Genomic DNA, 26,476 nt, shown 5'->3' on the forward strand with positions numbered 1-26,476 from the left:
GCAGGTACCTGGGCCTGCAGGTGGGCTTCAAGGTGATGGGGATCTTCCTGCTTGGGGTGGTGGGCTGGAAGGTCCTGAGGACCAGGGAGTACAGCCTGGAGAAGAGGCCTGATGGACCACTCTGATCTGGGATACGACTGACCTCCTGGCTCCCTACTCCGTCCTCTCTCTCGTCTCACTTTAAAGAGTAGTCTCAGGTCCACTACTGTTCCTTTCAACAGTCTGCTGTGGTGTTCTGTCTGAATGTGCTCTCCTTTACCCACCTGATCCACCTAACCTGTCTCACATGAGAGAAGTGACTCACCTATCAACTGCAAGTGGGCAAAGTCCAGTATGCCTTTCAACCATAGAATGTTTCAACGGTCTGCTTAAAGTATTCTCAAACCCAGCTGATCCTCCTGTTAGTAACCTCAGCACTGTTCTCTAACCCAGCTGATCCTCCTGTTAGTAACCTCAGCACTGTTCTCTAACCCAGCTGATCCTCCTGTTAGTAACCTCAGCACTGTTCTCTAACCCAGCTGATCCTCCTGTTAGTAACCTCAGCACTGTTCTCAAACCCAGCTGATCCTCCTGTTAGTAACCTCAGCACTGTTCTCTAACCCAGCTGATCCTCCTGTTAGTAACCTCAGCACTGTTCTCTAGCCCAGCTGATCCTCCTGTTAGTAACCTCAGCACTGTTCTCTAACCCAGCTGATCCTCCTGTTAGTAACCTCAGCACTGTTCTCTAACCCAGCTTATCCTCCTGTTAGTAACCTCAGCACTGTTCTCAAACCCAGCTGATCCTCCTGTTAGTAACCTCAGCACTGTTCTCTAACCCAGCTGATCCTCCTGTTAGTAACCTCAGCACTGTTCTCTAACCCAGCTGATCCTCCTGTTAGTAACCTCAGCACTGTTCTCTAACCCAGCTGATCCTCCTGTTAGTAACCTCAGCACTGTTCTCTAACCCAGCTGATCCTCCTGTTAGTAACCTCAGCACTGTTCTCTAACCCAGCTGATCCTCCTGTTAGTAACCTCAGCACTGTTCTCTAACCCAGCTGATCCTCCTGTTAGTAACCTCAGCACTGTTCTCTAACCCAGCTGATCCTCCTGTTAGTAACCTCAGCGCTGTTCTCAAACCCAGCTGATCCTCCTGTTAGTAACCTCAGTGCTGTTCTCTAACCCTGCTGATCCTCCTGTTAGTAACCTCAGCACTGTTCTCTAACCCAGCTGATCCTCCTGTTAGTAACATCAGCACTGTTCTCAAACCCAGCTGATCCTCCTGTTAGTAACCTCAGCACTGTTCTCTAACCCAGCTGATCCTCCTGTTAGTAACCTCAGCACTGTTCTCTAACCCAGCTGATCCTCCTGTTAGTAACCTCAGCACTGTTCTCTAACCCAGCTGATCCTCCTGTTAGTAACCTCAGCACTGTTCTCTAACCCAGCTGATCCTCCTGTTAGTAACCTCAGCACTGTTCTCAAACCCAGCTGATCCTCCTGTTAGTAACCTCAGCACTGAAGGACACTCCAGCTCTGGTAAGGATACTATAACCCTCATACAGGACACTATAGCTCACCTTCGACTATCCTACACAATCCCCACACGGGGAAGGGGGTTCAATATCCCCAAACGGGGGTCAGTATCCCTACATGGGGAAGGGGGGGTCAATATCCCCACACGGGGAAGGGGGTCAGTATCCCTACATGGGGAAGGGGGGTCAGAATCCCTACATGGGGAACCGGGTCAGTATCCCTACATGGGGAAGGGGGTCAGTATCCCTACATGGGGAAGGGGGTCAGGATCCCTACATGGGGAAGGGGGTCAGGATCCCCACATGGGGAAGGGGATCAGTATCCCCACATGGGGAAGGGGGTCAGTATCCCTACACGGGGAAGGGGGTTCAATATCCCCACACGGGGAAGGGGGTCAGTATCCCTACATGGGGAAGGGGGGTCAGTATCCCTACATGGGGAAGGGGGTCAGTATCCCTACATGGGGAAGGGGGTCAGTATCCCTACACGGGGAAGGGGGTCAGGATCCCTACATGGGGAAGGGGGTCAGGATCCCTACATGGGGAAGGGGGTCAGGATCCCTACATGGGGAAGGGGGTCAGTAACCCCACATGGTGAAGGGGGTCAGTGGCAGTGAAAGGTGTTGATTTTAGATCATTTTGAAGGACGAAACGTAGTCTTTGGGTGCACATTGAAAACTGTACACTTGCTGTTATCCCAGGGATGTTGTTCATTCAGGTTTCTAGTTGCAGTAGACAACAAAGTTAAAGCTAGCTTAATATTTAAGTTTGTCTTTAACACAGAGGCATTTTGGTGAGTGACATTATAGAGACTTTGAGTTTGTGTTTGAGATGTTTAAAAACATATTTTTTTTTACACAGAATAGTAATTTTATATGATCAATATCTCATCAGCTTTAATCACAATAATATGCTATGCATCAAATATCAATTGCACTGTTTAAATAATTGTTTACTTGTTGAAATAAAATGCCAATACAATATGATTAGTTTTGGATAATCTTAGTTTGCGTTCCTTATATGCAGCAATAAATACTTGTAACTTCTGTAAATAATAAAAATGTTTGTTTATATTGTCTAATTGTTATATTGTGTTGGAAAAGTTAAGAATGGGGGAAAAAGGGATTGTCTGTCTGTGTGTCTGTCTGTCTGTGTGTCTGTCTGTGTGTCTGTGTGTAAGTAATCATCATGGGTTACTCAAGTACTAGAGAGGGAGCCAGAGGTAAAGGATGAGGTTTGAAGCTGAGTTTGCCTTATGGTCTAACTAATCTAAAATGTAGCGCACAAGAGTTTAAATAAAATAAAAAAAAGTGGAAAGCTTCCCTTTACTTCCGTTTCGCATGACGTCATGTGCCAGAGCAGGAAGGGAGGGGGCGGCAGACAAACAGAGCGAGGAGCGAGCAAACCGCGCATGCGCAGATTGCCGTTGAAGCGGACAGGAGGCGATCCAGTCAGTAGCGCTTCCATCGCGGAGAGAGCAGATTGAACGGGTTGAGGCGTCGCTTTTCAGTTTCACATCCATCATCAGTACCACAACCCCCGGACCACTGGGGAACAAGCGTTTCATTCTCCTGCTCTTTTACAAATTCTCCCCCAAAAACATGTCTGTGGGTAGTGACTTTGGGAACCCTTTAAGGAAATTCAAACTGGTCTTTCTGGGGGAGCAAAGCGGTAAGTCATTCAGAATCGTCGGGAGAAGTTCTGTTCCGGTTGGGGATGACATTAAGCTGACTGTATGCACCTGCTTGGTGTTCACTGTTATACGTTAAGTTTAAATGATCTCTTGATCTCTAGGCTTCCTGTACATGTTTCTCTTAGTAACAACATATACTACATATTCTATGGGAAAATGTCAAGCAAGTTTTTCTTATGTTTTATCTGTTGAAAGTAGTTCCGACGACAACCCCAGTATAAAGTGTTTATTATGTCCGTCTATGGCTTTAATTGTTAGGCCTATTTTTTGTTTGATTATACTTTACGCACAACAGGGGAAAAACAGTATGATTTCTTTTTGCAGTCCAGTGTCACAACAATTCACGTTTTATAACGCTAATATATTTGTAGCTTGTCACCGATATGTAGGCTACAATTGCTATCTCAAATGGGTGGTGTTTATGCGATGATATTGTCTCAAACGCGAGTGCTGTGGTTTAAAAGAGATAAGTGAATTAATTAATTATTCTGTGTATGGCTGAGACACACCCAGGTTGCCAGTGTCTGTCGGTGGGAGAACTTGTGTAGCTGCAGTCTCTCTGCCACTGTATTCTCTCTCTTTCTCTTTCTCTTTCTCTCTCTCTCTCTCTCTCTCTCTCTCTCTCTCTCTCTCTCTCTCTCTCTCTCTCTCTCTCTCTCTCTCTACCTCCAGACGATGACTAAGTCATTTGGTAATTTGCATAGTGAAGTGCGCTGGAAAATGTGGTCTAGTATCAAATATATGATCCCAATGAAGGGTTATTATGAATAGATAGACTGATGACCAACTTATCCCTGGCTTATCTTGGCTCAGTTTGTCCCTAAAGGCTCCACTACTCCACACCATTTTATGAGACTTGTTTCATCTCTTCATGTAGGTTCATTGGGTGTGTGGAGAAGTCAAGAGGTTTGTTTTCAGAGAGAGAGACAGCGGGAGGGGAGGGGGGTTGGAGAGAAATGGAGAGGGAGGGAGAGAAAGAGATCAAATCAAAATCAGATCAAATTTTATTGGTCACATACACGTGTTTAACAGATGTTATTGGGAATGTAGCGAAATGCTTGATGGAGATGGAGAGGGAGGGAGTGAGAAGGATGGAGAGGGAGGGGGAGGGAGAGCGAGAGAGAGAGAGAAGGATGGAGAGGGAGAGGGAGGGAGTGAGAAGGATGGAGAGGGAGGGGGAGGGAGAGAGAGAGAGAGAGAGAAGGATGGAGAGGGAGAGGGAGGGAGTGAGAAGGATGGAGAGGGAGGGGGAGGGAGAGAGAGAGAGAGAAGGATGGAGAGGGAGAGGGAGGGAGAGAGAGAAGGATGGAGAGGGAGTGAGAAGGATGGAGAGGGAGAGGGAGGGAGTGAGAAGGATGGAGAGGGAGAGGGAGAGAGAGAGAAGGATGGAGAGGGAGAGGGAGGGAGTGAGAAGGATGGAGAGGGAGGGGGAGGGAGAGAGAGAGAGAAGGATGGAGAGGGAGAGGGAGGGAGAGAGAAGGATGGAGAGTGAGGGGGAGGGAGAGAGAGAGAGAGAAGGATGGAGAGGGAGGGAGAGAGAGAAGGATGGAGAGGGAGGGAGAGAGAGAAGGATGGAGAGGGAGAGGGAGGGAGAGAGAGAAGGATGGAGGGGGAGAGGGAGGGAGAGAGAGAAGGATGGAGGGGGAGAGGGAGGGAGAGAGAGAAGGATGGAGAGGGAGGGAGTGAGAAGGATGGAGAGGGAGGGGGAGGGAGAGAGAGAAGGATGGAGAGGGAGAGGGAGGGAGAGAGTAGGGTGGAGAGGGAGGGGGAGGTAGAGAGAGAAGGATGGAGAGGGAGAGAGAGGGAGTGAGAAGGATGGAGAGGGAGGGGGAGGGAGAGAGAAGGATGGAGAGGGAGAGGGAGGGAGAGAGAGAAGGATGGAGAGGGAGAGGGAGAGAGAAGGATGGAGAGAGAGAGAAGGATGGAGAGGGAGGGGGAGGGAGAGAGAGAGAAGGATGGAGAGGGAGGGAGAGAGAGAAGGATGGAGAGAGAGAGAAGGAGGGAGGGAGAGAGAGAAGGAGAGGGAATGAGAGAGAAGGATGGAGAGGGAGGGAGGGAGAGGAAGGGAGAGAGTGAGAAGGATGGAGAGGGAGGGAGTGAGAGAGAGAGAGAGAGAGAAGGATGGAGAGAAGGGGGAGAGAAGGTGGAGAGGGAGGGAGAGAGAGAAGGATGGAGAGGGAGGGAGAGAGAGAAGGATGGAGAGGGAGGGAGAGAGAGAAGAAGAGAGAGGGAGGGAGAGGGAGAAGGATGAGATGGAGGGAGAGAGAAGGATGGAGAGAGAAGGATGGAGAGGGAGGGAGAGAGAGAGAGAAGGATGGAGAGGGAGGGAGGGAGGGAGGGAGGGAGAGAGAAGGATGAGAGGGAGGGAGAGAGGAGGGAGAGAGAAGGATAAGAGGGAGGGAGAGAGAAGGATGGAGAGAGAAGGATGGAGAGGGAGGGAGGGAGGGAGGGAGGGAGGGAGGGAGGGAGAGAGAGAGAGAGAGGGAGGGAGGGAGAGAGGGAGGGAGGGAGAGAGAGGGAGGGAGGGAGAGAGGGAGGGAGGGAGAGAGAAGGATGGAGAGGGAGAGATAGACAGATGTGGTTAAGATTCAGTGGGGTCTTAAATGATTGACCCCCTTGATAAAGATGAGAAATAATGACTGTACATAATACGTTATTCAAATACTGAGCTATATTGTATGATCGAAAAATTAGGGAAATTATATTGTTTTATACTAATACAATCGCTCAGAGAAAGAGATTTTGCTTCTCAAAAAGGTAGGGGTCAAAATGATGGACACCCTTAAAGATTATTATAAATTAAGTAGTCAAAAGTTTAGTATTTGGTCCCATATTCATAGCATGCGGTGACTACATCAAGCTTGTGACTCTGCAAACTTGTTTGATGCATTTGCAGTTTGTTTTGGTTGTTTCAGATTATTATGGGCCCAATAGAAATGAATGGTAAATCATGTGTAGAGTCATTTTGGAGTCACTTTTATTGTTTTTGGGCTAAACTGTCCTGGTACTTGGTAAAGTTCATGATGCCGTTGAACGTAACAGTCGAAATCATGAGGTAAACGACAGTAAAACAGAGCAGATTCACTTTGGATCCAGTCTCCTCCCTAGCAGACAGACAGTATCTAGTTTGGATCCAGTCTCCTTTCTAGCAGACAGACAGTATCTAGTTTGGATCCAGTCTCCTTCCTAGCAGACAGACATGGTCTAGTTTGGATCCAGTCTCCTTCCTAGCAGACAGACATGGTCTAGTTTGGATCCAGTCTCCTTCCAGGCAGACAGACAGTATCTAGTTTGGATCCAATCTCCTTCCTAGCAGACAGACAGTATCTAGTTTGGATCCAGTCTCCTTCCTAGCAGACAGACAGTATCTAGTTTGGATCCAGTCTCCTTTCTAGCAGACAGACAGTATCTAGTTTGGGTCCAGTCTCCTTCCTAGCAGACAGACAGTATCTAGTTTGGATCCAGTCTCCTTCCTAGCAGACAGATAGTATCTAGTTTGGGTCCAGTCTCCTTCCTAGCAGACAGACAGTATCTCGTTTGGATCCAGTCTCCTTCCTAGCAGACAGACAGTATCTAGTTTGGGTCCAGTCTCCTTTCTAGCAGACAGACAGTATCTCGTTTGGATCCAGTCTCCTTCCTAGCAGACAGACAGTATCTAGTTTGGGTCCAGTCTCCTTTCTAGCAGACAGACAGTATCTAGTTTGGATCCAGTCTCCTTCCTAGCAGACAGACTTAATCTAGTTTGGGTCCAGTCTCCTTCCTAGCAGACAGACAGTATCTAGTTTGGATCCAGTCTCCTTCCTAGCAGACAGACAGTATCTAGTTTGGGTCCAGTCTCCTTCCTAGCAGACAGACAGTATCTAGTTTGGATCCAGTCTCCTCCCTAGCAGACAGACATAATCTAGTTTAGATCCAGTCTCCTTCCTTGCAGACAGACATGGTCTAGTTTGGATCCAGTCTCCTTCCCAGCAGACAGACAGTGTCTAGTTTGGATCCAGTCTCCTTCCTAGTAGACAGACAGTATCTAGCTTGGATCCAGTCTCCTTCCTAGCAGACAGACCGTATCTAGTTTGGATCCAATCTCCTTCCTAGCAGACAGACAGTATCTAGTTTGGATCCAGTCTCCTTCTTAGCAGACAGACATGATCTAGTTTGTATCCAGTCTCCTTCCTAGCAGACAGACAGTATCTAGTTTGGATCCAGTCCCCTTCCTAGCAGACAGACAGTATCTAGTTTGGATCCAGTCTCCTTCCTAGCAGACAGACTTAATCCGGTTTGGATCCAGTCTCCTTTCTAGCAGACAGACAGTATCTAGTTTGGGTCCAGTCTCCTTCCTAGCAGACAGACAGTATCTAGTTTGGATCCAGTCTCCTTCCTAGCAGACAGACAGTATCTAGTTTGGATCCAGTCTCCTTCCTAGCAGACAGACAGTATCTCGTTTGGATCCAGTCTCCTTCCTAGCAGACAGACAGTATCTAGTTTGGGTCCAGTCTCCTTTCTAGCAGACAGACAGTATCTCGTTTGGATCCAGTCTCCTTCCTAGCAGACAGACAGTATCTAGTTTGGGTCCAGTCTCCTTTCTAGCAGACAGACAGTATCTAGTTTGGATCCAGTCTCCTTCCTAGCAGACAGACTTAATCTAGTTTGGGTCCAGTCTCCTTCCTAGCAGACAGACAGTATCTAGTTTGGATCCAGTCTCCTTCCTAGCAGACAGACAGTATCTAGTTTGGGTCCAGTCTCCTTCCTAGCAGACAGACAGTATCTAGTTTGGATCCAGTCTCCTCCCTAGCAGACAGACATAATCTAGTTTAGATCCAGTCTCCTTCCTTGCAGACAGACATGGTCTAGTTTGGATCCAGTCTCCTTCCCAGCAGACAGACAGTGTCTAGTTTGGATCCAGTCTCCTTCCTAGTAGACAGACAGTATCTAGCTTGGATCCAGTCTCCTTCCTAGCAGACAGACTTAATCTACTTTTGGATCCAGTCTCCTTCCTAGCAGACAGACCGTATCTAGTTTGGATCCAATCTCCTTCCTAGCAGACAGACAGTATCTAGTTTGGATCCAGTCTCCTTCTTAGCAGACAGACATGATCTAGTTTGTATCCAGTCTCCTTCCTAGCAGACAGACAGTATCTAGTTTGGATCCAGTCCCCTTCCTAGCAGACAGACAGTATCTAGTTTGGATCCAGTCTCCTTCCTAGCAGACAGACTTAATCCGGTTTGGATCCAGTCTCCTTCCTAGCAGACAGACAGTATCTAGCTTGTATCCAGTCCCCTTCCTAGCAGACAGACAGTATCTAGTTTGGATCCAGTCTCCTTCCTAGCAGACAGACTTAATCTAGTTTGGATCCAGTCTCCTTCCTAGCAGACAGACAGTATCTCGTTTGGATCCAGTCTCCTTCCTAGCAGACAGACAGTATCTAGTTTGGGTCCAGTCTCCTTTCTAGCAGACAGACAGTATCTCGTTTGGATCCAGTCTCCTTCCTAGCAGACAGACAGTATCTAGTTTGGGTCCAGTCTCCTTTCTAGCAGACAGACAGTATCTAGTTTGGATCCAGTCTCCTTCCTAGCAGACAGACTTAATCTAGTTTGGGTCCAGTCTCCTTCCTAGCAGACAGACAGTATCTAGTTTGGATCCAGTCTCCTTCCTAGCAGACAGACAGTATCTAGTTTGGGTCCAGTCTCCTTCCTAGCAGACAGACAGTATCTAGTTTGGATCCAGTCTCCTCCCTAGCAGACAGACATAATCTAGTTTAGATCCAGTCTCCTTCCTTGCAGACAGACATGGTCTAGTTTGGATCCAGTCTCCTTCCCAGCAGACAGACAGTGTCTAGTTTGGATCCAGTCTCCTTCCTAGTAGACAGACAGTATCTAGCTTGGATCCAGTCTCCTTCCTAGCAGACAGACTTAATCTACTTTTGGATCCAGTCTCCTTCCTAGCAGACAGACCGTATCTAGTTTGGATCCAATCTCCTTCCTAGCAGACAGACAGTATCTAGTTTGGATCCAGTCTCCTTCTTAGCAGACAGACATGATCTAGTTTGTATCCAGTCTCCTTCCTAGCAGACAGACAGTATCTAGTTTGGATCCAGTCCCCTTCCTAGCAGACAGACAGTATCTAGTTTGGATCCAGTCTCCTTCCTAGCAGACAGACTTAATCCGGTTTGGATCCAGTCTCCTTCCTAGCAGACAGACAGTATCTAGCTTGTATCCAGTCCCCTTCCTAGCAGACAGACAGTATCTAGTTTGGATCCAGTCTCCTTCCTAGCAGACAGACTTAATCTAGTTTGGATCCAGTCTCCTTCCTAGCAGACAGACAGTATCTAGCTTGGATCCAGTCTCCTTCCGAGCAGACAGACAGCATCTAGTTTGGATCCAATCTCCATCATAGCAGACAGACAGTATCTAGTTTGGATCCAATCTCCTTCCTAGCAGACAGACAGTATTTAGTTTGGATCCTATCTCCTTCCTATCAGACAGACAGTATCTAGTTTGGATCCAGTCTCCTTCCTAGCAGACAGACTTAATCTAGTTTGGATCCAGTCTCCTTCCTAGCAGACAGACAGTATCTAGTTTGGATCCAGTCTCCTTCCTAGCAGACAGACTTAATCTAGTTTGGATCCAGTCTCCTTCCTAGCAGACAGACAGTATCTAGCTTGGATCCAGTCTCCTTCCGAGCAGACAGACAGCATCTAGTTTGGATCCAATCTCCATCATAGCAGACAGACAGTATCTAGTTTGGATCCAATCTCCTTCCTAGCAGACAGCCAGTATCTAGTTTGGATCCAATCTCCTTCCTAGCAGACAGACAGTATCTAGTTTGGATCCAGTCTCCTTCCTAGCAGACAGACTTAATCTGGTTTGGATCCAGTCTCCTTCCTAGCAGACAGACAGTATCTAGCTTGGATCCAGTCTCCTTCCGAGCAGACAGACAGTATCTAGTTTGGATCCAATCTCCATCATAGCAGACAGACAGTATCTAGTTTGGATCCAATCTCCTTCCTAGCAGACAGACGGTATCTAGTTTGGATCCAATCTCCTTCCTTGCAGACAGACAGTATCTAGTTTGGATCCAATCTCCTTCCTAGCAGACAGACAGTATCTAGTTTGGATCCAGTCTCCTCCCTAGCAGACAGACTTAATCTAGTTTGGATCCTGTCTCCTTCCTAGCAAACAGACAGTATCTCGTTTGGATCCAGTCTCCTTCCTAGCAGACAGACATGGTCTAGTTTGGATCCAGTCTCCTTCCTAGCAGACAGACAGTATCTAGTTTGGATCCAGTCTCCTTCCTAGCAGACAGACTTAATCTAGTTTGGATCCAGTCTCCTTCCTAGCAGACAGACAGTATCTTGTTTGGATCCAGTCTCCTTCCTAGCAGACAGACTTAATCTAGTTTGGATCCAGTCTCCTTCCTAGCAGACAGACTTAATCTAGTTTGGATCCAGTCTCCTTCCTAGCAGACAGACAGTATCTAGTTTAGATACAGTCTCTTCCCTAGCAGACAGACAGTATCTAGTTTGGATCCAGTCTCCTTCCCAGCAGACAGACATGGTCTAGTTTGGATCCAGACTCCTTCCTAGCAGACAGACAGTGTCTAGTTTGGATCCAGTCTCCTTCCTAGCAGACAGACAGTATCTAGCTTGGATCCAGTCTCCTTCCTAGCAGACAGACATAATCTAGTTTGGATCCAGTCTCCTTCCTAGCAGACAGACTTAATCTAGTTTGGATCCAGTCTCCTTCCTAGCAGACAGACAGTATCTAGTTTGGATACAGTCTCTTCCCTAGCAGACAGACAGTATCTAGTTTGGATCCAGTCTCCTTCCCAGCAGACAGACATGGTCTAGTTTGGATCCAGACTCCTTCCTAGCAGACAGACAGTGTCTAGTTTGGATCCAGTCTCCTTCCTAGCAGACAGACAGTGTCTAGTTTGGATCCAGTCTCCTTCCTAGCAGACAGACAGTATCTAGCTTGGATCCAGTCTCCTTCCTAGCAGACAGAGTCTAGTTTAGGGCCATTTCAAGTGTTCAGGCTGCTGAGCTGAACTTGTGGAGGCGAGGGGGTCCTGACTGGGAGACTCATTTTAAATAAAGCCTGCTGTGGAGGTGAGAGGTGGGGGTCCTGACTGGGGCCGGTCTGGTGGAGAGCCTTGTGTTATCACGTTGTGCAGAGCCACAGCCCAGTGCATCCCAGACCCTATGGGGAAGGGAGTCTGTTTCTTAGATACAGCTACGGTATGTTGCCAAATGGGACCCGGTGCCTTTTTATAGTGCTTTCCTGTTGACCAGGGCCCATAGTGACACAGCCCTAGTATATCCACGTCCTTTCCTGTTGACCAGGGCCCATAGTGACACAGCCCGAGTATATCCACATCCTTTCCTGTTGACCAGGGCCCATAGTGACACAGCCCTAGTATATCCACGTCCTTTCCTGTTGACCAGGGCCCATAGTGACACAGCCCGAGTATATCCACATCCTTTCCTGTTGACCAGGGCCCATAGTGACACAGCCCTAGTATATCCACGTCCTTTCCTGTTGACCAGGGCCCATAGTGACACAGCCCTAGTATATCCACATCCTTTCCTGTTGACCAGGGCCCATAGTGACACAGCCCTAGTATATCCACGTCCTTTCCTGTTGACCAGGGCCCATAGTGACACAGCCCTAGTATATCCACATCCTTTCCTGTTGACCAGGGCCCATAGTGGCACAGCCCTAGTATATCCACGTCCTTTCCTGTTGACCAGGGCCCATAGTGACACAGCCCTAGTATATCCACATCCTTTCCTGTTGACCAGGGCCCATAGTGACACAGCCCTAGTATATCCACATCCTTTCCTGTTGACCAGGGCTTATAGTGACACAGCCCTAGTATATCCACATCCTTTCCTGTTGACCAGGGCCCATAGTGACACAGCCCTAGTATATCCACATCCTTTCCTGTTGACCAGGGCTTATAGTGGCACAGCCCTAGTATATCCACATCCTTTCCTGTTGACCAGGGCCCATAGTGACACAGCCCTAGTATATCCACATCCTTTCCTGTTGACCAGGGCTTATAGTGACACAGCCCTAGTATATCCACGTCCTTTCCTGTTGACCAGGGCCCATAGTGACACAGCCCTAGTATATCCACGTCCTTTCCTGTTGACCAGGGCTTATAGTGGCACAGCCCTAGTATATCCACGTCCTTTCCTGTTGACCAGGGCCCATAGTGACACAGCCCTAGTATATCCACGTCCTTTCCTGTTGACCAGGGCTTATAGTGACACAGCCCTAGTATATCCACGTCCTTTCCTGTTGACCAGGGCCCATAGTGACACAGCCCTAGTATATCCACGTCCTTTCCTGTTGACCAGGGCCCATAGTGACACAGCCCTAGTATATCCACGTCCTTTCCTGTTGACCAGGGCCCATAGTGACACAGCCCTAGTATATCCACGTCCTTTCCTGTTGACCAGGGCCCATAGTGACACAGCCCTAGTATATCCACGTCCTTTCCTGTTGACCAGGGCCCATAGTGACACAGCCCTAGTATATCCACGTCCTTTCCTGTTGACCAGGGCCCATAGTGACACAGCCCTAGTATATCCACGTCCTTTCCTGTTGACCAGGGCCCATAGTGACACAGCCCTAGTATATCCACGTCCTTTCCTGTTGACCAGGGCTTATAGTGACACAGCCCTAGTATATCCACGTCCTTTCCTGTTGACCAGGGCCCATAGTGACACAGCCCTAGTATATCCACGTCCTTTCCTGTTGACCAGGGCCCATAGTGACACAGCCCTAGTATATCCACGTCCTTTCCTGTTGACCAGGGCCCATAGTGACACAGCCCTAGTATATCCACGTCCTTTCCTGTTGACCAGGGCCCATAGTGACACAGCCCGAGTATATCCACGTCCTTTCCTGTTGACCAGGGCCCATAGTGACACAGCCCTAGTATATCCACATCCTTTCCTGTTGACCAGGGCCCATAGTGACACAGACCTAGTATATCCACGTCCTTTCCTGTTGACCAGGGCCCATAGTGACACAGCCCTAGTTTATCCACGTCCTTTCCTGTTGACCAGGGCCCATAGTGACACAGCCCTAGTATATCCACGTCCTTTCCTGTTGACCAGGGCCCATAGTGACACAGCCCTAGTATATCCACGTCCTTTCCTGTTGACCAGGGCCCATAGTGACACAGCCCGAGTATATCCACGTCCTTTCCTGTTGACCAGGGCCCATAGTGACACAGCCCTAGTATATCCACATCCTTTCCTGTTGACCAGGGCCCATAGTGACACAGACCTAGTATATCCACGTCCTTTCCTGTTGACCAGGGCCCATAGTGACACAGCCCTAGTTTATCCACGTCCTTTCCTGTTGACCAGGGCCCATAGTGACACAGCCCTAGTATATCCACGTCCTTTCCTGTTGACCAGGGCCCATAGTGGCACAGCCCTAGTATATCCACGTCCTTTCCTGTTGACCAGGGCCCATAGTGACACAGCCCTAGTATATCCACGTCCTTTCCTGTTGACCAGGGCCCATAGTGACACAGCCCTAGTATATCCACATCCTTTCCTGTTGACCAGGGCCCATAGTGACACAGCCCTAGTATATCCACGTCCTTTCCTGTTGACCAGGGCCCATAGTGACACAGCCCTAGTATATCCACATCCTTTCCTGTTGACCAGGGCCCATAGTGACACAGACCTAGTATATCCACGTCCTTTCCTGTTGACCAGGGCCCATAGTGACACAGCCCGAGTATATCCACGTCCTTTCCTGTTGACCAGGGCCCATAGTGACACAGCCCTAGTATATCCACATCCTTTCCTGTTGACCAGGGCCCATAGTGACACAGACCTAGTATATCCACGTCCTTTCCTGTTGACCAGGGCCCATAGTGACACAGCCCTAGTTTATCCACGTCCTTTCCTGTTGACCAGGGCCCATAGTGACACAGGCCTAGTATATCCACGTCCTTTCCTGTTGACCAGGGCCCATAGTGACACAGCCCTAGTTTATCCACATCCTTTCCTGTTGACGAGGGCCCATAGTGACACAGACCTAGTATATCCACGTCCTTTCCTGTTGACCAGGGCCCATAGTGACACAGACCTAGTATATCCACGTCCTTTCCTGTTGACCAGGGCCCATAGTGACACAGCCCTAGTTTATCCACGTCCTTTCCTGTTGACCAGGGCCCATAGTGACACAGCCCTAGTATATCCACGTCCTTTCCTGTTGACCAGGGCCCATAGTGACACAGCCCTAGTATATCCACGTCCTTTCCTGTTGACCAGGGCCCATAGTGACACAGCCCTAGTATATCCACATCCTTTCCTGTTGACCAGGGCCCATAGTGACACAGCCCTAGTATATCCACGTCCTTTCCTGTTGACCAGGGCCCATAGTGACACAGCCCTAGTATATCCACGTCCTTTCCTGTTGACCAGGGCCCATAGTGACACAGCCCTAGTATATCCACATCCTTTCCTGTTGACCAGGGCCCATAGTGACACAGCCCTAGTATATCCACATCCTTTCCTGTTGACCAGGGCCCATAGTGACACAGCCCGAGTATATCCACATCCTTTCCTGTTGACCAGGGCCCATAGTGACACAGCCCTAGTATATCCACATCCTTTCCTGTTGACCAGGGCCCATAGTGACACAGCCCTAGTATATCCACGTCCTTTCCTGTTGACCAGGGCCCATAGTGTCACAGCCCTAGTATATCCACGTCCTTTCCTGTTGACCAGGGCCCATAGTGACACAGCCCTAGTATATCCACGTCCTTTCCTGTTGACCAGGGCCCATAGTGACACAGCCATAGTATATCCACGTCCTTTCCTGTTGACCAGGGCTTATAGTGACACAGCCCTAGTATATCCACGTCCTTTCCTGTTGACCAGGGCCCATAGTGGCACAGCCCTAGTATATCCACGTCCTTTCCTGTTGACCAGGGCCCATAGTGACACAGCCCTAGTATATCCACGTCCTTTCCTGTTGACCAGGGCCCATAGTGGCACAGCCCTAGTATATCCACGTCCTTTCCTGTTGACCAGGGCCCATAGTGACACAGCCCTAGTATATCCACATCCTTTCCTGTTGACCAGGGCCCATAGTGACACAGCCCTAGTATATCCACATCCTTTCCTGTTGACCAGGGCCCATAGTGACACAGCCCGAGTATATCCACATCCTTTCCTGTTGACCAGGGCCCATAGTGACACAGCCCTAGTATATCCACATCCTTTCCTGTTGACCAGGGCCCATAGTGACACAGCCCTAGTATATCCACGTCCTTTCCTGTTGACCAGGGCCCATAGTGTCACAGCCCTAGTATATCCACGTCCTTTCCTGTTGACCAGGGCCCATAGTGACACAGCCCTAGTATATCCACGTCCTTTCCTGTTGACCAGGGCCCATAGTGACACAGCCATAGTATATCCACGTCCTTTCCTGTTGACCAGGGCTTATAGTGACACAGCCCTAGTATATCCACGTCCTTTCCTGTTGACCAGGGCCCATAGTGGCACAGCCCTAGTATATCCACGTCCTTTCCTGTTGACCAGGGCCCATAGTGACACAGCCCTAGTATATCCACGTCCTTTCCTGTTGACCAGGGCCCATAGTGGCACAGCCCTAGTATATCCACGTCCTTTCCTGTTGACCAGGGCCCATAGTGACACAGCCCTAGTATATCCACGTCCTTTCCTGTTGACCAGGGCCCATAGTAACACAGCCCTAGTATATCCACGTCCTTTCCTGTTGACCAGGGCCCATAGTGACACAGCCCTAGTATATCCACGTCCTTTCCTGTTGACCAGGGCCCATAGTGGCACAGCCCTAGTATATCCACGTCCTTTCCTGTTGACCAGGGCCCATAGTGACACAGCCCTAGTATATCCACGTCCTTTCCTGTTGACCAGGGCCCATAGTGACACAGCCCTAGTATATCCACGTCCTTTCCTGTTGACCAGGGCCCATAGTGACACAGCCCTAGTATATCCACATCCTTTCCTGTTGACCAGGGCCCATAGTAACACAGCCCTAGTATATCCACGTCCTTTCCTGTTGACCAGGGCCCATGGTGACACAGCCCTAGTATATCCACGTCCTTTCCTGTTGACCAGGGCCCATAGTGACACAGCCCTAGTATATCCACATCCTTTCCTGTTGACCAGGGCCCATAGTGACACAGCCCTAGTATATCCATGTCCTTTCCTGTTGACCAAGGCCCATAGAAACACAGCCCTAGTATATCCACATCCTTTCCTGTTGACCAGGGCCCATAGAAACACAGCCCTAGTATATCCACATCCTTTCCTGTTGACCAGGGCCCATAGTGACACAGCCCTAGTATATCCACGTCCTTTCCTGTTGACCAGGGCCCATAGAAACACAGCCCTAGTATATCCAGATCCCTTATTAACGTAAAGGACAGATCAACCATCATTTATTAACGTAAAGGACAGATCAACCATCATTTATTAACGTAGAGGACAGATCGACCATCATTCATTAACGTAGAGGACAGATCAACCATCATTTATTAACGCAGAGGACAGATCAACCATCATTTATTAACGCAGAGGACAGATCGACCATCATTTATTAACGTAGAGGACAGATCGACCATCATTCATTAACGTAGAGGACTAACGTATATCAGGAGAGTTGTGAGCGCAGGGGCTGAAAAAGCTGTGGAGAGCATGGCAGCACATAACACTTGGTTTAGTGGACGGTTAATGCATCCACCCAGCTGACTGAAGAACTCAGTGGAAATGACGGCGGAGGGTCTTTATGAAGTGTTGAGGCCTAAATGGGCTGAGCAAAGACAGTAAAAGTACGCTATGAAAAGAGGTAGAAAACTGCTTCTCCAGTAGAAAGCCCACGATCGCGCTTGTAGGCGATGTCATAGTGACGTTGGCGAACTAAAGAAGTCATCGGCGTCTAACGGTCGTCAAACTGCGTCTCCAGTAGAAATCCCACGATCGCGCTTGTAGGCGATGTCATAGTGACGTTGGCGAACTAAAGAAGTCATCGGCGTCTAACGGTCGTCAAACTGCGTCTCCAGTAGAAATCCCACGATCGCGCTTGTAGGCGATGTCATAGTGACGTTGGCGAACTGAAGAAGTCATCGGCGTCTAACGGTCGTCAAACTGCGTCTCCAGTAGAAATCCCACGATCGCGCTTGTAGGCGATGTCATAGTGACGTTGGCGAACTGAAGAAGTCATCGGCGTCTAACGGTCGTCAAACTGCGTCTCCAGTAGAAATCCCACGATCGCGCTTGTAGGCGATGTCATAGTGACGTTGGCGAACTAAAGAAGTCATCGGCGTCTAACGGTCGTCAAACTGCGTCTCCAGTAGAAATCCCACGATCGCGCTTGTAGGCGATGTCATAGTGACGTTGGCGAACTAAAGAAGTCATCGGCGTCTAACGGTCGTCAAACTGCGTCTCCAGTAGAAATCCCACGATCGCGCTTGTAGGCGATGTCATAGTGACGTTGGCGAACTGAAGAAGTCATCGGCGTCTAACGGTCGTCAAACTGCGTCTCCAGTAGAAATCCCACGATCGCGCTTGTAGGCGATGTCATAGTGACGTTGGCGAACTGAAGAAGTCATCGGCGTCTAACGGTCGTCAGTGCAGGCCTTGAATTGAAAAGGCACTCCTTCGATGTATAAAGTTGTTTTTGCCAAAAGTGAGAAGGTGTCAGTTTGTCACTTTCACGAGGTTGGAGTCATAACAAGTTCATCTACTTTAAGACATTGGATCGAATCTAGATTGTTCCTTTAGATTTAGCAAAAAATGAACAACTAAGGAATCATTTTGAATCATCTCTCTCCTTTGACCTTTCAAACCCCATATCCAGGTCTGGTCTGCTTGGTCTGTTTTTTTTTCAAGCGTTCCCAGATGTCTTGCGATGTTGCTCCTCTGGGTTTAGAAACTCTTTGGTTTGAGGCTCTGTGCATCCATGAAGCGTCTCAGAGTAAGAGTGCTGATCTAGGATCAGGTCCCTCCTCTTATTCAATATGATTTAAAAGGGAAAACTGTTCCTAGATCAGCAGTCCTACTCTGAGGGACTGTGCACACTAAGGAGAAACAGACGATCACATCTCAAAGATGCTTTCCGTCTGTTTACCTTCTGATCTGAAACCTCCGTCATTTCTGTTATTTTGTTTACACAAGGAGTTTGAATGCTGAGAATGTGGCCGTACTTTGAGCGTATTGAGTAATGCAGCCCGCGTGTATAATTTATCTCCGTCTGAAGACTGAAATCAAACTTGGATGTTCTGGTGGTGAAGAAGAAGATGAACGTCAGTGGCAGGTGGGTTGTGGGTAGTGGGTAGTGGGTGGTGGTAGCACCTTTCATGCGGGAAGAATGTTAAATGAGTTGTTCAGAGAGGAAGCTTCTCTTCCTGACTGACTAGTTATAGCGGTCTTCTCTTCTCCTCTACCTTGCTGCCTGGGCTGTGTTGCACAGACCCGGGTTCAAATACTATTGGAAATCATTTAAAATGCTGTATCTGTTTGTCATTCAAAGGACTTGAAAGATTTCACATAGTATTTGAACCCAGGGCTAGTGCTGTGCGGAGGATGGCGAAGCTCTGACTTCTCTGGCTGGTGAAAGCTGAGGAGGGTTTTCAGCTGTTTCTTAAAGTCTGTTTTCGGCTCAACCCACGCTTATTGCGGAAGTGTGCGTCTTTTGCCAACTCTCAGAGCCTTCAGAAAAATTCTAAAGGGTCATTGTTGGAGTGGTTCACAGATTATCCTGCTAGCCCTCTGCCTTTACTTCCTTTACTCATAGAGGTTTAGCCACGGGCAGGTTAATGAGGTATCAGTAAGTACTACAGTCTGTATACACAGTACTTTGTTTTACGTCCCAAATGGCACCCTATTCCCTACATAGTGCACTACTTTTGGCCAGTTCCCTATGGCACCCTATTCCCTATATAGTGCACTACTTTAGACCAGGACCCTATGGCACCCTATACCCTATATAGTGCACTACTATAGACCAGGACCCTATGGCACCCTATACCCTATATAGTGCACTACTATAGACCAGGACCCTATGGCACCCGATACCCTATATAGTGCACTACTTTTGGCCAGTTCCCAGAGTCAAAGGTAGTGCACTATAAAGGGAATTGTCCCGCTCTTAGAGCGCCTTTTTATTTCTCTATTTTGGTTTGGTCAGGGTGTGATGTGGGGGGTGCATTCTATGCTTTGTTTTCTATGTTTCTTTATTTCTATGTTTTGGCCAGGGTATGGTTCTCAATCAGGGACAGCTGTCTATCGTTGTCTCTGATTGGGAATCATACTTAGGTAGCCCCTCTTTTCAGTGTGGGTCTTTGTTAGGGGCAAAAAAGCCCTTGTAGCTTCACGGTCGTTTTTGTTATTTTTTTTGTTTAGTTGGCGACATTTTACTAATAAAAGAAAATGCACGCTCACCACGCTGCACCTTGGTCTTCTTTGAACGACGTCCGTGACAGGAAAAGCCATTTGGGACGCAGACACAGGACTTGTAGTGTGATATCCAAAATCCAATTGTTGTGAGGTAATCAATCCCATTTTGCTCGGTTGGTTTCACCTTAAACAAACAGATGGGAATACGTTTTGATAGAAGCGCCGGCATCTCTGTCTCTAAAACGAGGTTGCGCTCGCTGAACCCAAATAAAGTGTCAAATGGCATCGTTTGATATACATTCACCGGACAGTTTATTAGGTACACCTTCACGAAAATGGATCGCTCCTACAGTCAGTGAGTCACTTGACCGTGGCTTGCTAAATAAAGCAGGCAGACAGGCATTGAGGGGTTCAGTTAGAATGGGCCAAATGAATGGCCTACGCAACTTTGAGCGTGATATGATGCTGAGATAGATAAAAGACAGCAGCTCAGTCCTGTGGGCGACAACAGCTTATTGATGAGAGGTCGAAGGAGAATGGCAAAAATCGTGTAAGCTAACAGGCGATGCCACAAGCAGACAAATAACAGCGCAGTACAACAGTGGTGTGCAGAATGGCATCTCGGAACGCAAAAATTTGTCAATCCTTGTCACTGATTGGCTACTACAGCAGACGACCACACCGGGTTCCACTCCTATCAGCTAAAAACAAGAAGAAGAGGCTCCAGTGGACACAACAACACTGTACTATTGAGGAGTAGAAAAACATTGCCTGGAACATGACAGCGAGTTCAGTTTACTTTAGTACTTGGGAGTAAATATAAATATACTGTACTTATAAAAATCAGAAAACCAGTTGGTGTGACCTTATGAAAACCAGTCAGTATCTGGTGTGACCACCATTTACCTCATGAAAACCAGTCAGTATCTGGTGTGACCACCATTTACCTCATGAAAACCAGTCAGTATCTGGTGTGACCACCATTTACCTCATGAAAACCAGTCAGTATCTGGTGTGACCACCATTTACCTCATGAAAACCAGTCAGTAACTGGTGTGACCACCATTTACCTCATGAAAACCAGTCAGTATCTGGTGTGACCACCATTTACCTCATGAAAACCAGTCAGTATCTGGTGTGACCACCATTTACCTCATGAAAACCAGTCAGTAACTGGTGTGACCACCATTTACCTCATGAAAACCAGTCAGTATCTGGTGTGACCACCATTTACCTCATGAAAACCAGTCAGTATCTGGTGTGACCACCATTTACCTCATGAAAACCAGTCAGTAACTGGTGTGACCACCATTTACCTCATGAAAACCAGTCAGTAACTGGTGTGACCACCATTTACCTCATGAAAACCAGTCAGTAACTGGTGTGACCACCATTTACCTCATGAAAACCAGTCAGTATCTGGTGTGACCACCATTTACCTCATGAAAACCAGTCAGTATCTGGTGTGACCACCATTTACCTCATGAAAACCAGTCAGTAACTGGTGTGACCACCATTTACCTCATGAAAACCAGTCAGTAACTGGTGTGACCACCATTTACCTCATGAAAACCAGTCAGTAACTGGTGTGACCACCATTTACCTCATGAAAACCAGTCAGTAACTGGTGTGACCACCATTTACCTCATGCAGCGCTACACATCTCTTTCACATAGAGTTGATCAGGCTGTTGATTGTGGCCTGTGGAATGTTGTCCCACTCCTCTTCAATGGCTGTGTGAAGTTGCTGGTTATTGGCAGGAAGTGGAACACGCTGTCGTACACGTCGATCCAGAGCATCCCAAACATGCTCAATGGGTGACATGTCTGTTGACTATTCAGGCCATGGAAGAACTGGGACATTTTCAGCTTCCAGGAATTGTGTACACATTCTTGCGACATGGGGCTGTGCATTATCATGCTGAAACAGGAAGTGATGGCGGCGGTTGGATGGTATAAAAATGGACGCCCAATTTTTCAGTTTTTGATTTGTTAAAAAAGTTTGAAATATCCAATAAATGTCGTTCCACTTCATGATTGTGTCCCACTTGTTGTTGATTCTTCACAAAAAAATACAGTTTTATATCTTTATGTTTGAAGCCTGAAATGTGGCAAAAGGTCGCAAAGTTCAAGGGGGCCGAATACTTTCGCAAGGCACTGTATATCTCTCAGTACCCAGTCACAGAGAAGCAGCTGTCTTATATCTCTCAGTACCCAGTCACAGAGAAGCAGCTGTCTTATATCTCTCAGTACCCAGTCACAGAGAAGCAGGTGTCTTACATCTCTCAGTACCCAGTCACAGAGAAGCAGCTGTCTTATATCTCTCAGTACCCAGTCACAGAGAAGCAGCTGTCTTACATCTCTCAGTACCCAGTCACAGAGAAGCAGCTGTCTTACATCTCTCAGTACCCAGTCACAGAGAAGCAGCTGTCTTATATCTCTCAGTACCCAGTCACAGAGAAGCAGCTGTCTTACATCTCTCAGTACCCAGTCACAGAGAAGCAGCTGTCTTACATCTCTCAGTACCCAGTCACAGAGAAGCAGCTGTCTTACATCTCTCAGTACCCAGTCACAGAGAAGCAGCTGTCTTACATCTCTCAGTACCCAGTCACAGAGAAGCAGCTGTCTTACATCTCTCAGTACCCAGTCACAGAGAAGCAGCTGTCTTACATCTCTCAGTACCCAGTCACAGAGAAGCAGCTGTCTTACATCTCTCAGTACCCAGTCACAGAGCAGCAGCTGTCTTACATCTCTCAGTACCCAGTCACAGAGAAGCAGCTGTCTTATCTGTCAGTACCCAGTCACAGAGAAGCAGCTGTCTTACATCTCTCAGTACCCAGTCACAGAGAAGCAGCTGTCTTACATCTCTCAGTACCCAGTCACAGAGAAGCAGCTGTCTTACATCTCTCAGTACCCAGTCACAGAGAAGCAGCTGTCTTATCTGTCAGTACCCAGTCACAGAGAAGCAGCTGTCTTACATCTCTCAGTACCCAGTCACAGAGAAGCAGCTGTCTTACATCTCTCAATACCCAGTCATAGAGAAGCAGCTGTCTTACATCTCTCAGTACCCAGTCACAGAGAAGCAGCTGTCTTACATCTCTCAGTACCCAGTCACAGAGAAGCAGCTGTCTTACATCTCTCAGTACCCAGTCATAGAGAAGCAGCTGTCTTACATCTCTCAGTACCCAGTCACAGAGAAGCAGCTGTCTTACATCTCTCAGTACCCAGTCACAGAGAAGCAGCTGTCTTACATCTCTCAGTACCCAGTCACAGAGAAGCAGCTGTCGTACATCTCTCAGTACCCAGTCACAGAGAAGCAGCTGTCTTATATCTCTCAGTACCCAGTCACAGAGCAGCAGCTGTCTTACATCTCTCAGTACCCAGTCACAGAGAAGCATCTGTCTTATATCTCTCAGTACCCAGTCACAGAGCAGCAGGTGTCTTACATCTCTCAGTACCCAGTCACAGAGAAGCAGCTGTCTTACATCTCTCAGTACCCAGTCACAGAGAAGCAGCTGTCTTATATCTCTCAGTACCCAGTCACAGAGCAGCAGCTGTCTTATCTGTCAGTACCCAGTCACAGAGAAGCAGCTGTCTTACATCTCTCAGTACCCAGTCACAGAGAAGCAGCTGTCTTATATCTCTCAGTACCCAGTCACAGAGCAGCAGCTGTCTTATCTGTCAGTACCCAGTCACAGAGCAGCAGCTGTCTTACAGTGCCTTGCGAAAGTATTCGGAAATAATTTTGCACGCCCAATTTTTCAGTTTTTGATTTGTTAAAAAAGTTTGAAATATCCAATAAATGTCGTTCCACTTCATGATTGTGTCCCACTTGTTGTTGATTCTTCACAAAAAAAATACAGTTTTATATCTTTATGTTTGAAGCCTGAAATGTGGCAAAAGGTCGCAAAGTTCAAGGGGGCCGAATACTTTCGCAAGGCACTGTATATCTCTCAGTACCCAGTCACAGAGAAGCAGCTGTCTTATATCTCTCAGTACCCAGTCACAGAGAAGCAGCTGTCTTACATCTCTCAGTACCCAGTCACAGAGCAGTAAAACAGTGTAAAACAGTGTTTTTGACTGGTACTCCTGTCCTTCACATCTAACACAGTGTTTTTGACTGGTTCTCCTGTCCTTCACATCTAACACAGTGTTTTTGACTGGTTCTCCTGTCCTTCACATCTAACACAGTGTTTTTGATTGGTTCTCCTGTCCTTCACATCTAACACAGTGTTTTTGACTGGTTCTCCTGTCCTTCACATCTAACACAGTGTTTTTGACTGGTTCTCCTGTCCTTCACATCTAACACAGTGTTTTTGATTGGTTCTCCTGTCCTTCACATCTAACACAGTGTTTTTGACTGGTTCTCCTGTCCTTCACATCTAACACAGTGTTTTTGACTGGTTCTCCTGTCCTTCACATCTAACACAGTGTTTTTGACTGGTTCTCCTGTCCTTCACATCTAACACAGTGTTTTTGATTGGTTCTCCTGTCCTTCACATCTAACACAGTGTTTTTGATTGGTTCTCCTGTCCTTCACATCTAACACAGTGTTTTTGATTGGTTCTCCTGTCCTTCACATCTATAACAGTGTTTTTGATTGGTTCTCCTGTCCTTCACATCTAACACAGTGTTTTTGATTGGTTCTCCTGTCCTTCACATCTAACACAGTGTTTTTGATTGGTTCTCCTGTCCTTCACATCTAACACAGTGTTTTTGATTGGTTCTCCTGTCCTTCACATCTATAACAGTGTTTTTGATTGGTTCTCCTGTCCTTCACATCTAACACAGTGTTTTTGATTGGTTCTCCTGTCCTTCACATCTAACACAGTGTTTTTGATTGGTTCTCCTGTCCTTCACATCTAACACAGTGTTTTTGATTGGTTCTCCTGTCCTTCACATCTAACACAGTGTTTTTGATTGGTTCTCCTGTCCTTCACATCTATAACAGTGTTTTTGATTGGTTCTCCTGTCCTTCACATCTAACACAGTGTTTTTGATTGGTTCTCCTGTCCTTCACATCTAACACAGTGTTTTTGATTGGTTCTCCTGTCCTTCACATCTATAACAGTGTTTTTGACTGGTTCTCCTGTCCTTCACATCTATAACAGTGTTTTTGACTGGTTCTCCTGTCCTTCACATCTATAACAGTGTTTTTGACTGGTTCTCCTGTCCTTCACATCTATAACAGTGTTTTTGACTGGTTCTCCTGTCCTTCACATCTATAACAGTGTTTTTGATTGGTTCTCCTGTCCTTCACATCTAACACAGTGTTTTTGACTGGTTCTCCTGTCCTTCACATCTATAACAGTGTTTTTGATTGGTTCTCCTGTCCTTCACATCTATAACAGTGTTTTTGATTGGTTCTCCTGTCCTTCACATCTAACACAGTGTTTTTGATTGGTTCTCCTGTCCTTCACATCTAACACAGTGTTTTTGATTGGTTCTCCTGTCCTTCACATCTATAACAGTGTTTTTGATTGGTTCTCCTGTCCTTCACATCTATAACAGTGTTTTTGACTGGTCCACTAGTCTTTATGCTTTTTTAATTTTTTTTTTATTTTACCTTTATTTAACCAGGCAAGTCAGTTAAGAACAAATTCTTATTTTCAATGACGGCCTGGGAACAGTGGGTTAACTGCCTGTTCAGGGGCAGAACGACAGATTTGTACCTTGTCAGCTCGGGGGTTTGAACTTGCAACCTTCCGGTTACTAGTCCAACGCTCTAACCACTAGGCTACCCTGCCGCCGCTTATTGGTGGCTATTCCCAGGCCTTCTGATACTGTTGAAGATGAAGCACAGACTATTGGACAGTCAGCACCGGGATAAACAGAGATACCAGATCTTATAGGATCTGCCCAGACTTAGGGACTGAGAGACTGATAGAATGTCCATACTGAGTTGACAGGGGCTTTGTGTGTGTGTGTGTGTGTGTGTGTGTGTGTGTGTGTGTGTGTGTGTGTGTGTGTGTGTGTGTGTGTGTGTGTGTGTGTGTGTGTGTGTGTGTGTGTGTTCGTGTGTGTGTGTGTGTGTGTTTGTGTGTGTTCGTGTGTGTGGTTTTGTGTGCGTTCATGTGTGTGTGTGTGTGTGTGTACCTGTGAGTCCGTTGTCAGCTTGGACAGCTTTAAGTCAATCTGTCAGTCCAGGTTGGATTCCTCCCTTCTCTATCTTGGGGCCGTGTTATTGACACGTCTAGCTGCGTCTAGAGAAAACTGGGCAGTCTCTCTTTTTCATTTCACGTTATTGCATGGCCAGCTCCTGTCCAGGCCCAGTGAGCGGAGCATTGAGCAACTTCTCGGACGGATTGGGGGAAGCACATCCCTGGTAGCTTTGATCTGTTATTGATTACCTCAGACTCCCTGTAATGTAGAATAAGCCATAAGTCCCTATTCCCTGTTGAGTGCATTACTTTTTATCAGCTGTCTAAGGCACTGCATCTCAGTGCAAGAGGCGTCACTACAGTCCCTGGTTTGAATCTAGGCTGTATCACATCTGACGGTGATTGGGAGTCCTATAGGGTGGCGCGCAATTGGCCCAGCATCGTCCAGGTTTGGCCCGGGGTAGGCTGTCAAATCAAATCAAATCGAAGCTTATTTGTCACGTGCGCCGAATACAACAGGTGTAGGTAGACCTCACAGTGAAATGCTGAATACAACAGGTGTAGTAGACCTTACAGTGAAATGCTGAATACAACAGGTGTAGTAGACCTTACAGTGAAATGCTGAATACAACAGGTGTAGGTAGACCTTACAGTGAAATGCTGAATACAACAGGTGTAGTAGACCTTACAGTGAAATGCTGAATACAACAGGTGTAGGTAGACCTGACAGTGAAATGCCGAATACAACAGGTGTAGGTAGACCTTAC

General features: G+C 47.4%; 2 protein-coding genes across 3 annotated transcripts in view; both read left to right on the forward strand.

The window, feature by feature from the left end:
- The window catches only part of LOC110524858 (solute carrier organic anion transporter family member 2A1), a 54,331-nt gene extending 51,752 nt beyond the window's left edge, over positions 1–2,579 (forward strand). For both annotated transcript variants that reach the window (XR_016496382.1, XM_036978934.2), the window contains exon 14: positions 5–2,579. Coding sequence is in view for 1 of the 2 variants with exons in the window: in XM_036978934.2 (XP_036834829.2) it covers positions 5–125 (121 nt within the window). In the remaining variant the exon portion in view is untranslated. The remainder of the gene's footprint in view (positions 1–4) is intronic.
- A 338-nt stretch (positions 2,580–2,917) lies between these two features.
- LOC118964702 (ras-related protein Rab-6B) overlaps positions 2,918–26,476 on the forward strand; it is a 154,521-nt gene continuing 130,962 nt past the window's right edge. The window contains exon 1 of the mRNA XM_036978938.2: positions 2,918–3,179. Within this exon, the coding sequence (XP_036834833.1) occupies positions 3,110–3,179 (70 nt within the window). The 5' untranslated portion in view covers positions 2,918–3,109. The remainder of the gene's footprint in view (positions 3,180–26,476) is intronic.

This window comes from Oncorhynchus mykiss, chromosome 5, assembly GCF_057628025.1.
Source record: "Oncorhynchus mykiss isolate SJ-2025 chromosome 5, ASM5762802v1, whole genome shotgun sequence".
In the NCBI taxonomy this organism is placed as follows: Eukaryota; Metazoa; Chordata; class Actinopteri; order Salmoniformes; family Salmonidae; genus Oncorhynchus; species Oncorhynchus mykiss.